At 63.7% G+C, this 13,808-nt stretch overlaps 2 protein-coding genes across 2 annotated transcripts; both read right to left on the bottom strand.

Moving 5' to 3' along the window:
- Positions 1 to 167: 167 nt before the first annotated feature.
- On the bottom strand, positions 168 to 6,732 carry CHLRE_09g409300v5 (uncharacterized protein). Its single transcript, XM_043066236.1, has 16 exons — positions 6,500 to 6,732; positions 6,267 to 6,367; positions 5,838 to 5,952; positions 5,398 to 5,456; positions 5,100 to 5,163; positions 4,770 to 4,851; positions 4,502 to 4,531; positions 4,179 to 4,291; positions 3,774 to 3,880; positions 3,418 to 3,550; positions 3,073 to 3,132; positions 2,732 to 2,812; positions 2,288 to 2,425; positions 1,860 to 2,063; positions 1,432 to 1,547; positions 168 to 1,115 (listed from the first exon to the last, which is right to left on the bottom strand). Exons 1-16 carry the CDS (start codon positions 6,593 to 6,595, stop codon positions 890 to 892), a joined length of 1,725 nt encoding a protein of 574 aa, XP_042921532.1. The 5' UTR covers positions 6,596 to 6,732; the 3' UTR covers positions 168 to 889.
- Positions 6,733 to 6,780: 48 nt separating this feature from the next.
- On the bottom strand, positions 6,781 to 13,748 carry CHLRE_09g409250v5 (uncharacterized protein). Its single transcript, XM_043066235.1, has 10 exons — positions 13,670 to 13,748; positions 13,129 to 13,438; positions 12,603 to 12,834; positions 11,074 to 12,332; positions 10,236 to 10,414; positions 9,597 to 9,700; positions 9,119 to 9,279; positions 8,456 to 8,890; positions 7,896 to 8,158; positions 6,781 to 7,703 (listed from the first exon to the last, which is right to left on the bottom strand). The coding sequence occupies exons 1-10, from the start codon at positions 13,694 to 13,696 to the stop codon at positions 7,440 to 7,442; spliced, it is 3,234 nt and encodes a 1,077-aa protein (XP_042921531.1). The 5' UTR covers positions 13,697 to 13,748; the 3' UTR covers positions 6,781 to 7,439.
- Positions 13,749 to 13,808: the final 60 nt, after the last annotated feature.

Here is a 13,808-nt window from a genome sequence, read left to right as displayed (position 1 = left end):
CCATTTCGCCCGTTGATGGAAGAAGGCCGAAGGTAGGAGAGTGCACTGCGTGTCTACAGGCCTACCGGCCTAGCATGGCCGCCCATGCCGGAAAGGCCGCTTGCTTGACATGCCTACGTCAGACTGAGGAGTCGTGAGGCTTTGCGTTCAGGATAAGAGACCAGAAAAGCGTTGCACAGTTACATACCCCGACCGGCCGACCGGCAAGTGACCTGGCCCGGCCAGCTCACGGGCACACGGGTGGGTGCGAGCTGACAGCCTGACACACGCACGGCGGTGTGACGCCGGCCAACCGGCGGCACGCGAGCAGCAGCCAGCGCGCGTACATCCTTACTTCGCCATCGGGGGTTCTGGCGCAATGCTTGCGATGATGGACCTGCACAGATGCTTCATCTCCCGTAAGCTTTACATGCATATAAACAACCTCCAGCGCATATAAGCACGCCCATCAATCTGGATGCCAGAGTGCCAGACTTGCAAGGGCGGGGGAAGAACGGCGTTCCGGCAGAGCCTTGGCGCTTCTCCCAGCGGCGTCACCGCATACCGTATGTATACAAAGATGAAAGCGCGCACCATATATACACAAGGGGGCAAGCGCATACCGTATGTACACAAGCTACCTCTTTATATCATACACCTACTCTTACAAGCAAGCTCACGCACGCATGCATGCATGCATCATGCGGATCACGGAGCACCCCACCGCACACCACATTCTACAGCCGGTCCGACCCGTTACGCGAATGGAAGCGCTAACGACAGCAGCACCAGACCGCACTTCTGCACACGTGGGCACGCGGAGACTGCCGACGGGCCCACCGTCCCCAACGGGGCAGGACACACACGTGGCATCCACATGGGCACAAGCTAGCCGGCGTAGGCAGCGACTTTAGATGGCGCGACGGCCGCCGTAGGCAGGGCTGGGGCTGGCGCCGCCGGCGCTGGGGCCGGCAGCAGGGCTCGGCGCGGGGCTGCTGCCGCCGGTGGTGCTGTTGCCGCTGCTGCCGGCGGCGAGCTTGACGATGGGCGGCGGGACGTAGGTGTCGGAGAGCACCGAGGCATCGCCCGCGTAGATGCGCAGGATGAGGTGGAAGTGGCCGGGGTAGCCGGGGACCCTGGCACGTCGAGGGGGGCACGTGGGAGAGGGGCACGTGCGACTTACATACCCGTGTGTGTGTGGCTGCGTGTGGTGGTGGTGAGTGGGATGTTCGCGTACGTGCGGTACAATCGTATGCTGGGAACAAAATCATGTTGACATCCGCAAGCGGCTGTACCTCGAGGTGGTGCGGCGCGTGCGCACACACGCTGCGCGCGTGTTTCCTTCGAACACACACACACACACACACACACACACACACACACACACACACACACGCACACACACACGCGTGCTCCTCAGCATGCTGGCTGCTCGCTCACGCCGCCACTCACCAGTTCCAGCCACGGCTGGCGGCGGTGGTGTTGGCGGGCGGACTGGCCACCTGCACCCGGATGGGGATGGAGCCGTCGGGGCGCACGTACAGACCCGCCACAGGGCTGGACAGGGCCTGTGTGGGGTGTGTGCGTAAGGATGTGTGTGTTAAAAAAACGAATCGAAAGCCCGCCCAGACGACGCCGGAGGGATGTGTGTGTATGTGTGTGTTAGGCAAGGTGCGACACTGTTTACATGTGTGCGCTATGTGTGTGGCATATAGCATACAAGGTGCGACACTGTGTCCCTGTATGCTCAAGTGTGCACAAAGGTGTGCGTGCGCGCGTGTGTGTGCGTGTGTGTAAATGAAGGGGTTTGGCTAGTTCCTCTGCACCCCCACACCTACACTTACACCTCTTTTTTTAAGAGGCCCGGCGCTCGTCCTCACCGTGTTGAGTGGGTAGGGGCCGTACAGCAGCGTCCAGCGGTCGATGTCCAGGGCCTGAACCGACCAGAAGGCGCCGGAGGTGGCGGGAGGCGCCTTGGGCAGCAGCAGCTCGTAGGTGTTGTTTCCAACAAGCGGTTGGCCGTTGGAGTCCAGGTAGTTGTAGTAGTAGGCGGCGTCGTCCAGGCGGTTGGAGATCCAGAAGCCCTGTTGGTTGGTTGGTTAGGAGGCGTGGTGGGGTAGTTGGTTGATTGTGGGGCTAGGAGCGAGCGAGAGGGGAGGCGGCGGGCTGGCGGCATGGGGTGCCGAGGGCTTGGCAGGGGATGTGGGTGCCGCTGTTGCACCCTATTAACTCCTACGGCACGGCTGCTGTACACACGCCCGCCGCACACATGCCTGCCGTACAAACTCCTGCCGTGAATTCGCCGTACCTTGATGATGGCGGCTGCCAGTACGTAGTCGTTGCCCCAGGCGCCGTTGTACACCGGCAACTTCCAGTAGTTGGTGGCGGGGGTGCCCAGGAAGGTGTACTTGGCCACAGCGATACGCGTGGCCAGAATGGGCGCGATCTGTTCGGGTTTGGTGTCAGGGTGCATGGGTGTAAGGGTGGGTGGGCGAAAGAAGGGTGAGTGGAGAGCGAAGGATGGTTAGATGGATGGGTGCCGGGGTAAGCAAGGCGTGCGCGCGTGGATCGGTGCTAAGGCTGCGAGCAGTACATGTGCCCTACATCACACATCACACAACATGTTTTTTAGAAGGCCCGCACTAAGAGCATTGCGGGAACCAAGCACGGAGCTCGCAGCCTGGATGGACCCGTCGTGGACCGCCCAGCAGCCTGCAGCCTCAACCGCCCAGCCTCAACGCCACACACGCACCGCCAGGGCATCCGTGGTGTTGACGTCCAGGCCGTACGACACGAACCCAAAGTCCCTGTAGATGCCGATCTTGCCCAGCTCCTGCAGCCCGAAGATTCGAGGTGCAAGCAATTTGTAAGACCCAGGAAGGTGTGTGTTTGGTGTGTGTGTGTGTCTGTGTGTGTGTGTGTGCTTCGTGTGTGTGAGTATTTGTGTGTATGTGTGTGTGTATGTGTGTGTGTATGTGTGTGTGTGTGATTGCGACAGGCGGGTCAGGGAAACAGTAACAAAGAACGCGACATCAGGCAGGCAACCAAGCACACCCGGGGGTGACCGGGTGGCAGGGCCTCGCGCGCTCTCACCTTGACCAGGGGGGTGGGGATGGAGGACTGGCCGTTGCGACGGAACACCTCACCCGCCACCTGCACACACACACATACACGTTCACACGCACGCGCACATTATATCGACAAAAGGCGGCAGGTAATGTCCTAGTAGAGTTGAATCCCATAATCCCATTCCATGGATGCCGCCCTGCACCGGAAACAAACACGTGCCCGCCCAGCGCTAACGCCACGCCACGCCACGCCCCCCCGCTCCCGACCCACCTTCCAGAAGGCCCCCTCCCCCGCTACCGACCCACCTTCCAGAAGGCCCCCCCGTTCCCGTCCCACCTTCCAGAAGGCCCCCCCTCGCTCCCGCCCCACCTTCCAGAAGGCCCAGGGGTCGGCTGTGTTGATGGCCTGCAGTGTGGCCGCGGCGGTGCCGGGGTAGGCCAGTCCGGCGCCCTTGGGGAACACCACGTCGGGCACGTCGTCGCCGCGGGGGTTGGGGCCCCACCTGCGTGTGTGTTTCGTGTGTACGCGCGCGTGTGTGTGTGCGTATTGTGTGTGTGTGTGTGTGTGTGTGTGCGGGGGTATGGCATTTCCATGTGCTCTCCCACACACACGCACGCACGCACGCACGCACGCAGGCACGCAGGCACGCAGGCACGCACGCACACACACACACACGCACGCAGGCACGCACTAACACACGCACGCCCGCTCGCACAGGCGCTCACCGGGTGAAGTTCCAGGTGAGTGTCCAGTTGGCGGCGCCGGTGCCGTTGAAGGAGGTGCGGCCCAGGATGATGCCCTCCTGGGTGGGCGAGCGGATCAGCTTGAACTCCTGTGGGGCGGTGCGGGTGTGGTCGGGGGGAGGGAGGGAGGAGAGAGGGAGGGAGGAGAGGGAGGTGATGGAAAAGGGCAGATGGCGGCAGGTGCGGCCACAGGTGCAGTCGCAAGCGGGATGGGGTGGGCCAGCTGTAGCCGTTTTTCGCACTAGAGCATAGCACACCCTGACTCCTAGCACTGAGCATTGAGCATTACACACCCTGACTCCCAAGCACAACACCGAATACACAGCGCAGCACTTAACACACACACACACATACACACACAACCCTCTTTTAACCCGCAGCCCGCACCTGGGGGATGTCCAGTCCCTCGGGCGCCTGCCAGTCGTGCGGCACAAGTAGGAAGGAGCCGCCGCCGTTGTCGCCCTGGCGGCTGCCCAGCACATTGAACACCTCGCCGTAGGCTGTGCGAGGCGGGGGGCGGGGTGGGTGGGGGATGTTACAAGAGGAGGCGAAGTTGCAGTCGGGGGGAAGGGGCGGAAAGGCAGAGGGAGAGAAGGGGGATGGTGGGCAACATAGGAGGAGGGTAGGTGGCGGTGGCAGTCGTCTGACAGTGCGAGTTGCAGATTGGGCCGGCTTTTGTCTATTCTGGCAATCTGGTTGTGAGCACTCACCATCATAGAAAGGGATGAGCCAGTACCCGCCTGCACACGCAAGCATGCACACACGCAAAGTTAGGCCAAAACGTGAATCCACAGAAAGGAAAGCACAGAACGCTGACACGAAAGCTTATGTCACGTGCATACGCCGGCAAGTACTGCAAGCGGCGCCCATCTTCCCTTCTCCTCCCCTCCAACCCTCCTCTCCACACGCCACGCCACGCCACACCCACACGCCACACCCTCTCATCCCGTACTACTGCCGTACGGCACGCCAACCCACCGCTGTACGGCGGCAGGTTCAGCAGCAGCGGACCGTTGACCAGCGAGAAGATGGCGGTGGAGTAGAGCGACACGCCGTTGCCCTGTGTGCCGTACAGGAGCGGGCGGGAATGTGGCGTGGGACATGGTACGTGCGGGAATGTGGCGTGGGACATGGTACGTGCGGGAATGTGACGCGGGAATGGTTTGCAGCACAAGAGGTGCATGCACACAACAAAGGTGCAAAGGGCGAAGCGGAGCGGAGGTAGTGCAGTGTCCTGCCCGCCTATCGAGTGCACAGGGATAACCCACTGGACCAACCGACAACACCAAAACTGACAAACCGACGCACCAGCGGCACGCCGTTGACAATGACCAGGTTGGCAGCGGCATGCTTAAAGGTGTTGATGGGCGCACTGCACGGGACAGTTGGGACAGTTGGCGGCGGTTGGCGGTTGTGGCACGTCGCTTGGTGGGCACATCACACAGGTGCCCAGGCGGTGCGTTGGGTGCAATCAACGCCTGAGATCCATTTTGTCATGCGCAATCACCTTACAATGATATTGAATCCGCCCGCATGAGTTTTTTTACCCATAACCAACTAACTCTACTCACGACCTTAACCAGAACCTATAAACAGTTCTACTCACGAGTCTGAGAACACGGGGTACTGCACGTCGGCCACTCCGCCGTACAGCGCCAGGTAGGCCTGGGGTTGGGAATGAGTGAGGAAGATTGGGTGTTGGGATGGGAGTGGGATGCACGAGTGGGATGGGATGGGATGTATTCTTGGGGATGGGGAAATACGAGGTGGTTGTTGTGGGGCCGGGTTCTGGCCGATTCTGCATTATTCACCACAGCAACGTACATGAGCAATCCGAGTGCGTCGCCGGCCGCCCCGCCCACGCACAATGGATGTCATCCCGCGTGCCCCCGCCGGCCCGCCCCATCCCGCCCACACCTCTTTCCTCCACCACCCGCCCGCTCGGCTTGGGCGCATGTGGACAATACACCCTCTATTGCACTGGTTTGGTTTAGTTTGGGCTGGAATCTACAACCCTCGCCTTCCCCCCCCGCCGCACACACGGACCTGCGTTGCCAGCGCCAGTTTGGACAGTCCTGGCTCGACGGTCAGATTGGCGGGCAGCGCCGAGGCGAACGAGGCGAGCGAAGGGATGAGACTGGCACCCTGGGTGACCAGGAACCTGTGTATGTGTGATATATGTGTGTGTGTGTGTGTGTGTGTGTGTGTGTGTATATGAAGAAGAAGGGTGTTGGGAAAGCTAGGAAGCGGGGTGCGTGGGTAGCATGTTGGGTAGCGGCGGGGCGTGTGAGCCTGACATGCCACGTGCATGCCGCCGCGGGACGCGGGTGTCGTTAGGTGCCGCTAGTCTGTTCCGCCAGCAAAGCTCCATGCAAGGAGCGGCACAGGCAGTGCTGGTTTTCGCGGGCGTCGCGCCAAGGCCAGGCGCCACCCTGACATACATACAAGGGGTGCCCATCACCAGCCAACACTCACTTGATGCCGTCAAACGACGAGCCCAGCTCCGACAGCAGGTTGGTCTGCCGGTAGCGCTCATCGTAGCTGCTGGTCTTCAGCAGCGTGTCAAAGGACTCGGCCTGTGGGCCGCGAAAAGTTGTATCGCGAGTATTTGATGCATCGCTCCAACCACTTCCCAACGGCGTTGCGGTCGGCCATGCACGCACGTCAAAACAACCATACATAAATGCATGCATGGCTGAAGTACTTACCGGCACATACGGCGTCAACGGCGCCCATCCAAGCTGGCCGTTGACAACCGCCGCGAGTGAAAGCACGCCCGCCGCGATCAGAAGCGACGCCCGCATTCTTTGTTGCATAAGGAGTACGCAACACGTGTAAACCCTCACTTATGCCACGTAGAGATCAGCAAAGGTGACGTCTCGCAGCGCCCGTCTGGTTGGCGATGCCACGCTCACTTGCTTCAAGTGCAAGTCCGGCTATCAACTTTAGCAAGCTTAAAACCATTCGAGGCTGTGATTCGATTTTATGCAATGGCGGAGCGAGATGCCACGGCCTCGCAGGCCCAACGTTTGGCCGGCTGGCCTGGCTAACTGCCATTACGGGTTACCCCGCCCGCCAAAGATCCGCCAGCTCCAGCCTCGGCCCCGGGAGCCCGCGGCCTCAACCTAACGCTAGTCCTGATAATTCGCACTCCACGCAGCATAATGCAACACCAAGATTACACCGCGCTTAGCAGGCCCCGAGCCCAAATGCCGAGGCCTCAAACGCAGTACGCGTACTGATAGACGAGTGCTGGACGCACAAACAGCCATGCTCCGGATTAATACTAGTGAATAATGCCCAATCCGACTTATACCCTCAGCATGCTTTTGCGCGTCCACAGCTCTTGCCGCACGCACTCGCGCTCCCTTGCGCTGGCACGCACACGCACGCATGCATTGCCCATTCGCTCACCAACAGTCCACGCGCCCACACCCCACGCCAACGCCCACCGCTCAAACAGCGCAACCCCGGCGGCCGCACGCCCCGCCACGTCCACATTTGAACGCATTCACACTTGCTGCCCACCGCTGCTACAGCCACAACTGACAGCTGCCGGTGCTAGTACCGCTGTCGCTGCTGCTGCTGCTGCTGCTGTTGCTCCCGGCTACAGCCAGGGTTTCACCCCTGCGTAACACTCCCAACTACTCACGACGTCGCAGGCGGCGGTGCAGCCGCGGCGGCGGCGGCGGCGGCGGCGGCGGCGGCGGCGGGTGCGGCGGTGCCGGAAGCTGTGCCACAGGCGGCGGCGGTGCCGGGGGTAGTGCCACAGGCAGAAGCAGTGCCGGAGGCGGCGGCGGCGGCGCCGGGGGTGGGCAGTGGTGGGCCCCAGGGCCCTCCGGGGTACAGCCGCCTCCGCACGGGCACCACCCGCCCGCGCCGCTTGTGGTACAGCACCCCGCCCCACTCCACCTGATGCCGCCGGGGACAGGGCGAGGGCGATTACTGAATTTGAAGTGCACAGACTGCAGCAAGAAGGAACTCCCTCTCCCCACATCCAATGCCGTGTTACCCAATGCCATGCCGCCAATGCCGTCTCCGCCACTGCCATGCACGGAGTAGCCCCTGCCCTGCCGTCCCCACCCCCCACTCCCCACCACCCACCTGCGGCCACAGGTAGGCCCAGGCCATCAGCGGCGGCAGTGCGGTGTTGGCAGCCAGCAGGCCCAGCCACAGCCGCCCCCAGCGGTACCAGCACAGCAGCGGCAGGGCGCGGTCGCCGGAGGGGGCGGAGGGGGAGGCGGAGGGAGCGGAGGAGGGGGAGGCGGAGGGAGCGGAGGAGGAAGATGTGGTAGAGGAGGGGTGCTGAGTCGTTGGTTGTTGCTGTTGTTGGGGTGAGAGCTCGCGGAAAAGGCCCAGGACCTCGGCTGCCAGGAGGGGGTTGGGGGTGGGGGTTTGCCAGGAGTAAGCATGGGGTGGAGCGGAACGCCGGGTGGTTCGCTTGCGGGACGTGGTGAGCCTGCGGGAGCTGACATGACACGCCGCGAAGATCTAGATCAAGATGTGCGGGTTGCGTGCATGTCCATAGCGCATACACACGTTCCGTTGTTCGAAGCACACACCCACATATACACACACCCACACGCACACACCCACACACAAACACACACACACACACACACACACACACACACACACACACACACACGCACACGCACACACACCTGTCATAAACACCAGGGCTGCGTGCGCGAGCACCCAGCCCAGTGCTACAGCCACCACGCCGCTCGGGAACAGCTGTAGCAGCAGCGACCCCAGCCGCGCCGCCGCCGCCGCCACCGACCCCGAAGCCAGCCCCGAGGCTGTAGCAGCACCAACACCGGCATCTGCAGCTGCTACAGCCCCCGCCGCCGCCGCCGGTGCTACTGCCTCTTCTAGCTGTCCTAGGCAGCTCTGCAGCGGCAGTAGCAGCTGCGGCGGCAGCGCCAGCGCCGCCAGGATCTGCAGGGGCTGTAGCAGCGGCTGTAGCAGCTGCTGCTGTTCTGCTAGGGGTCCGCCGCCGCCAAGCATTAGCAGCAGCAGGCGCAGCAGGGGCGGCAGGGCGGCGGCGGCCGCCACCGCCGCCAGACCCCACAACCGACTCATTGCAGTCGCCAGCGCTGCAAGTTGCATCGCGCAAAGTGTCAAGGGATTTGTAATCGCTTACCGTAGACACACGCCCATTGTGTAGGGCAGTCAGGGCCGGCAGGCTAACCCCTCTGCAACCGCTCTTCCCATCCGCCAGCCCTTCTCGTGGTCTCGTGTCTGTCATGACGTGTGCTTCATGGCTCTTGCTTCACCCGCCTCTCTCCCCTCTCCCCCTCCTCCTCCCCCTCCTCCCCTCTCACCCGCCAGGCTGGGCAGCACCAGCAGCCACGACAGCAGCGAGTGCAGCGCCATGAGGGTGTGGTTGGTGGAGCGGTTGTGGGCGCCGGCGTACGTGTCCAGCACAAACAGCTGGCGGTGCAGGTAGTTGAGCCACTGGCGCCACGTCATGTGCGGGTCCAGCCTGCGTGGCGGGGTTTTTAGTTTCGGGATGCTTTTTGTTTTTGGATGCTCAATGAACAGGGCTTCTCCAAGGGACCAGGGCTAGTGGGATCATGGGGTCAGGGCTGATCATGCCGGCGTGTCATTTCAAGGCACAGCAGCAGCACACCAAACCGACCACCCGACCACCGGCACAGCCCGACCACCCGACCAGCCGACCACCCAATCCCCCAACCACCCACGCACCCAAACAACCTGACCACCCGCATGCAAACCCCCCCGCCCAAACACACACGCACAGGCACACACACACAGGCACACTCTGACACACACACGCACCTCTGCGGGAATATGGCGAAGGGCGGCACTCGTATGCGTAGGCGGCGCTGGGTGCAGTGCGAGGCGGCGATGAGGTCGTCACTGTAGCCGCCGTCGCGCCAGGCCTGTGTGTGCGTGTGTGTGTGGGGGGGGAGCAGGTGTGTGCGGGGGTTACATTCATGATTAGGGGGGAGCAGGTGTCTGTGTGTGGGGGTGGTGGTGGTGTAGATACCAGCCCATACTGCGGGGGGGGGGCAGGTGTGGGGGGCCAGGTGTGATGTCAGGTGTGGGAGCACGTGTGGTGTGAGGTGTGGAGCAGGTAAATGTAAGGTGAGGAGAAAGCCAGGTGTGTCAGAAAGTCACGAGGAGCGGCAAAGCACTCCATGTTCCCCGGCCCGCCATTCCACATGCCCTGTGTTCCCAAGTCCCTCCCTCCCTGTTTGTGCGCGTGGCGTAACCCCCATAACGGTAATGGCACCCCCTGCCTCGCAGATAACATACGACAGTTCCCGTTCCACACCGCTCCCCCTTGTCTCTGCTCCGTCCAACTCCAGCCTAATCCTAATCTTATCCCAACAACCCCAACCCCCTTCCCCACCCGCAACCCCCCCCCGCACCCACACCCACCCACCCACCCCGCACCCCCACCCCGCACCGCACCCGCAGCAGCCCTGTGGGGTCTCCCGGCACCAGCGCCCTCCGCCTCAGCGCCATGCAGCCGCCCCACACGAAGGCGGTGTCGGGGCGCACGCTAAAGGCGATGAGCAGGGGCAGGTGGTACACGGCCGCAAGGTGGGCGGGCAGGCGGGAGCCGGGGGGCAGCACGTCGAAGGGGTAGCCTGCGCGTGGGGAGGCGGCGGGGGTGGGGGTTGTAAATACCAGGCCCAAACTAAAACGAATACGAGCGGAGCACAGGCAGAGGGTGGTGGTGGGGGGTAGCCGTTCATGTGGAGAACGGAGCAATTTGTGCTCCGTCTGCTGCTGCTGCCGGTTGCAGCACGTGACCTGTTCGGTGAGGCTTGGTACCCACCCCGCTTGCCCGCTGCAGCCCCCCTTCCCAACCCCGACGATTCCTTGACAACGGGGACCTATTTGCGGGGCTCGGGCACACATTTCCGCTCTCCTTCCACCGCCCACCCCCACCCCACCCCACCCACCCCTCTCCCCCGTTTAGCTTGGGCTGGTATCTACAACCCTCCCCACCTCCACCCCACCTCCCCTGCCCCCACCCCACCCCACCCCACCCCACCCCACCCCACCCCACCCCACCCCACCCCACCCCACCCCACCCCACCCCACCCCACCCCACCCCACCCCACCCCGCCCCACCACACCATCCACCCCACCCCACCTCCCCTCCCCTCCCCCCGCCTTAAACCCCCACGCTCTCCTCCTCGCTCTATTGCATTGCCTTTGGCTTAGTTTGGACTAGTATCTGCAACCCTCCCCCCATTTCATCCCCCCCCCCACACACACAACCCCCCACCCCCCACCTCACCCGTGGCCATGAACAGGCCCGTGTCCGCCTCCATCTCCCCCACCTCACCCGTGGCCATGAACAGCCCCACGTCCGCCTCCATCTCCCCCACCTCACCCGTGGCCATGAACAGCCCCACGTCCGCCTCCATCTCCCCCACCTCACCCGTGGCCATGAACAGGCCCGTGTCCGCCTCCATCTCCCCCACCTCACCCGTGGCCATGAACAGGCCCGTGTCCGCCTCCATCTCCCCCACCTCACCCGTGGCCATGAACAGCCCCACGTCCGCCTCCATCTCCCCCACCTCACCCGTGGCCATGAACAGCCCCACGTCCGCCTCCATCTCCCCCACCTCACCCGTGGCCATGAACAGCCCCACGTCCGCCTCCATCTCCCCCACCTCACCCGTGGCCATGAACAGCCCCACGTCCGCCTCCATCTCCCCCACCTCACCCGTGGCCATGAACAGGCCCGTGTCCGCCTCCATCTCCCCCACCTCACCCGTGGCCATGAACAGGCCCGTGTCCGCCTCCATCTCCCCCACCTCACCCGTGGCCATGAACAGCCCCACGTCCGCCTCCATCTCCCCCACCTCACCCGTGGCCATGAACAGCCCCACGTCCGCCTCCATCTCCCCCACCTCACCCGTGGCCATGAACAGGCCCGTGTCCGCCTCCATCTCCCCCACCTCACCCGTGGCCATGAACAGGCCCGTGTCCGCCTCCATCTCCCCCACCTCACCCGTGGCCATGAACAGCCCCGTGTCCGCCTCCATCTCCCCCACCAGCTCTCGCACACTGCCCGGGTGCAGCTGCACGTCGTCATCCAGGCACAGCACGTAGCCGCCAGCGGCTGTAGCAGCTGCAGCTGCAGCAGCTGCAGCTGCAGCTGTAGTGGTGCTGGTGCTGGTGCTACTGCCAGTGGCAGGAGCAGCAGCAGTAGCTGTGGTAGCGGCAGCAGCATTGGAAGCGGTGGCGGTGGCGGTGGTGGCGGTTGTGGCGCCGCCGCCGTTTCGCCCGCCCTCCACAACAACCCAGCCGCCGTCTTCCGCGTGCTCCGCCCTCGCGTCGGCTGCTACTGCCGACGTGTGCCGCTGCGGTTGCTGGACTGAGGCAGTAGCTGCAGGAGCGGCAGTGGCGGCAGTAGCAGCACCAGCCGCAGTGGCGGCAGTAGCAGCACCAGCGGCAGTGGCAGCAGTAGCTGCAGCAGCTTGCTCGGCTGCCGCGGCGTCGTCGGCCCAGCCGGCCAGGAAGCTGCAGGCCTCAATGCCGGCACACAGGCTGCGTGTGTGTGTGTGTGTGTGTGTGTGGGAGGGAGGGAGGGAGGGAGGGAGGGAGGGAGGTGTAGGCACAGCGGGAACGGGTTGGAGCGGCTCGATGAACGCGTGACATTGACTACCCCATCACCCCTCACCCACACGTGCACCTAACCCCCACCCGCAAAAATCCCCCAAGAGGCCAGGACCCACTTGTTTGTGTTATAGAGCACAAGGAAAACAAAGCACAAAGACAGTGTATGCGATGCAGCAACGCGACGGCACACGGACCCACTTGTGAGCCTTCTGACTGCACGTGGTCGCCAGGCCCGCCACCACGATCCGCACACGCCGGCGGCAGCGCGGCTGCGCGGCCGGCGGGGCTGCTACAGCCGCTTGCGCGGCTGCCCCTGCTGCAGCCGGCGCAGCGCCTGCTACTGCCGGTGCCGCCGCCGCCAGCTGCAGTAGCACGGGCACTGCGGGGTCTTCCAGCGACTCCACCACAAACACGAATTCGATGGGGCCATCTGAGGGAACCAAGGAAATAAATGGCATGTATTACAGCAGAGAAGTGGGAGGGGGAAGCAGAACGGGCGACTGGGGCCAGCGCGGGGGCTAAGGACCGCAATGTGCCTGCCCCCTGCGGGTTTGAGGTTGTCATGGCACGAATCATCCGCTCACATCCCCCAGCTCCCCCCCCCCAGCCCCCCCTCCATTATCAAAGCATAGGCCACGCTCTCCTCCTCGCTCTGTTGCATTGGTTTTGCTCTAGTTTGGGCTGGTATCTACACCCGCCGCCCCGCCGCCGCCGAGCCACTCACCGTACGTGGCGCCCAGGTGGCTCTCCCAGTTGGCTAGGCTGTGCGGCCGGCAGCCCTTGACAGGCATCACCACACTCACGGGCGGCAGCGGCGGCGGCACAGGCGGCGGAAGCGGCGGAGGCGGCGGTGCTGGTGCCTGCGCTTCTGGCTGGCGTGCATCAGCGGCGGCGGCAGTAGCAGTACTGGCGCTGCTGTTGGCAGTAGCAGCGGCACGCCGCAGCGCTACGCGCCGCAGCCGCTCCCGACGGCGGTTCAGGCCGGACCAGGCCCAGCCGACCGCGAGCACCAGCCACAGCAGCAGCGCCTGGTGCTGCGGGGGGAGGGCGGAGGCGGAGGGGGCGGGGGGGGGAGGACAGGATGAGAGCGTGTGGGCATGGATGAGCAGGGCAGGCAGAAATGGGGAACCAGGGAGGCTGGTGGCCGCAACGCGGCAGGTGTTGCGCGACACCGGTGCACGGCGCTGATGGGAGGGCTCGGCCTCGCGTGTGTGTGCGCCAGTAGCGAGCTCAAGACCAGGCTTAAGTTTGGTTCAGGCGCTTACCTGCAAGTACACGAGGATGGCTCCCATCCTGGCGCTCTGCGTGTCACACCACACCGCTCAAGCGCTGTTGCAGCAAGTGTTCAGCATAAATATTAGCGCATTATGTACTGCGCACCTGAGAAGCTGGGCCGGGGCAGGA

The sequence above is a fragment of the Chlamydomonas reinhardtii genome, chromosome 9 (genome assembly GCF_000002595.2).
Source record: "Chlamydomonas reinhardtii strain CC-503 cw92 mt+ chromosome 9, whole genome shotgun sequence".
Taxonomy (NCBI): Eukaryota; Viridiplantae; Chlorophyta; class Chlorophyceae; order Chlamydomonadales; family Chlamydomonadaceae; genus Chlamydomonas; species Chlamydomonas reinhardtii.
This window is presented reverse-complemented; position numbering and strand designations above follow the sequence as displayed.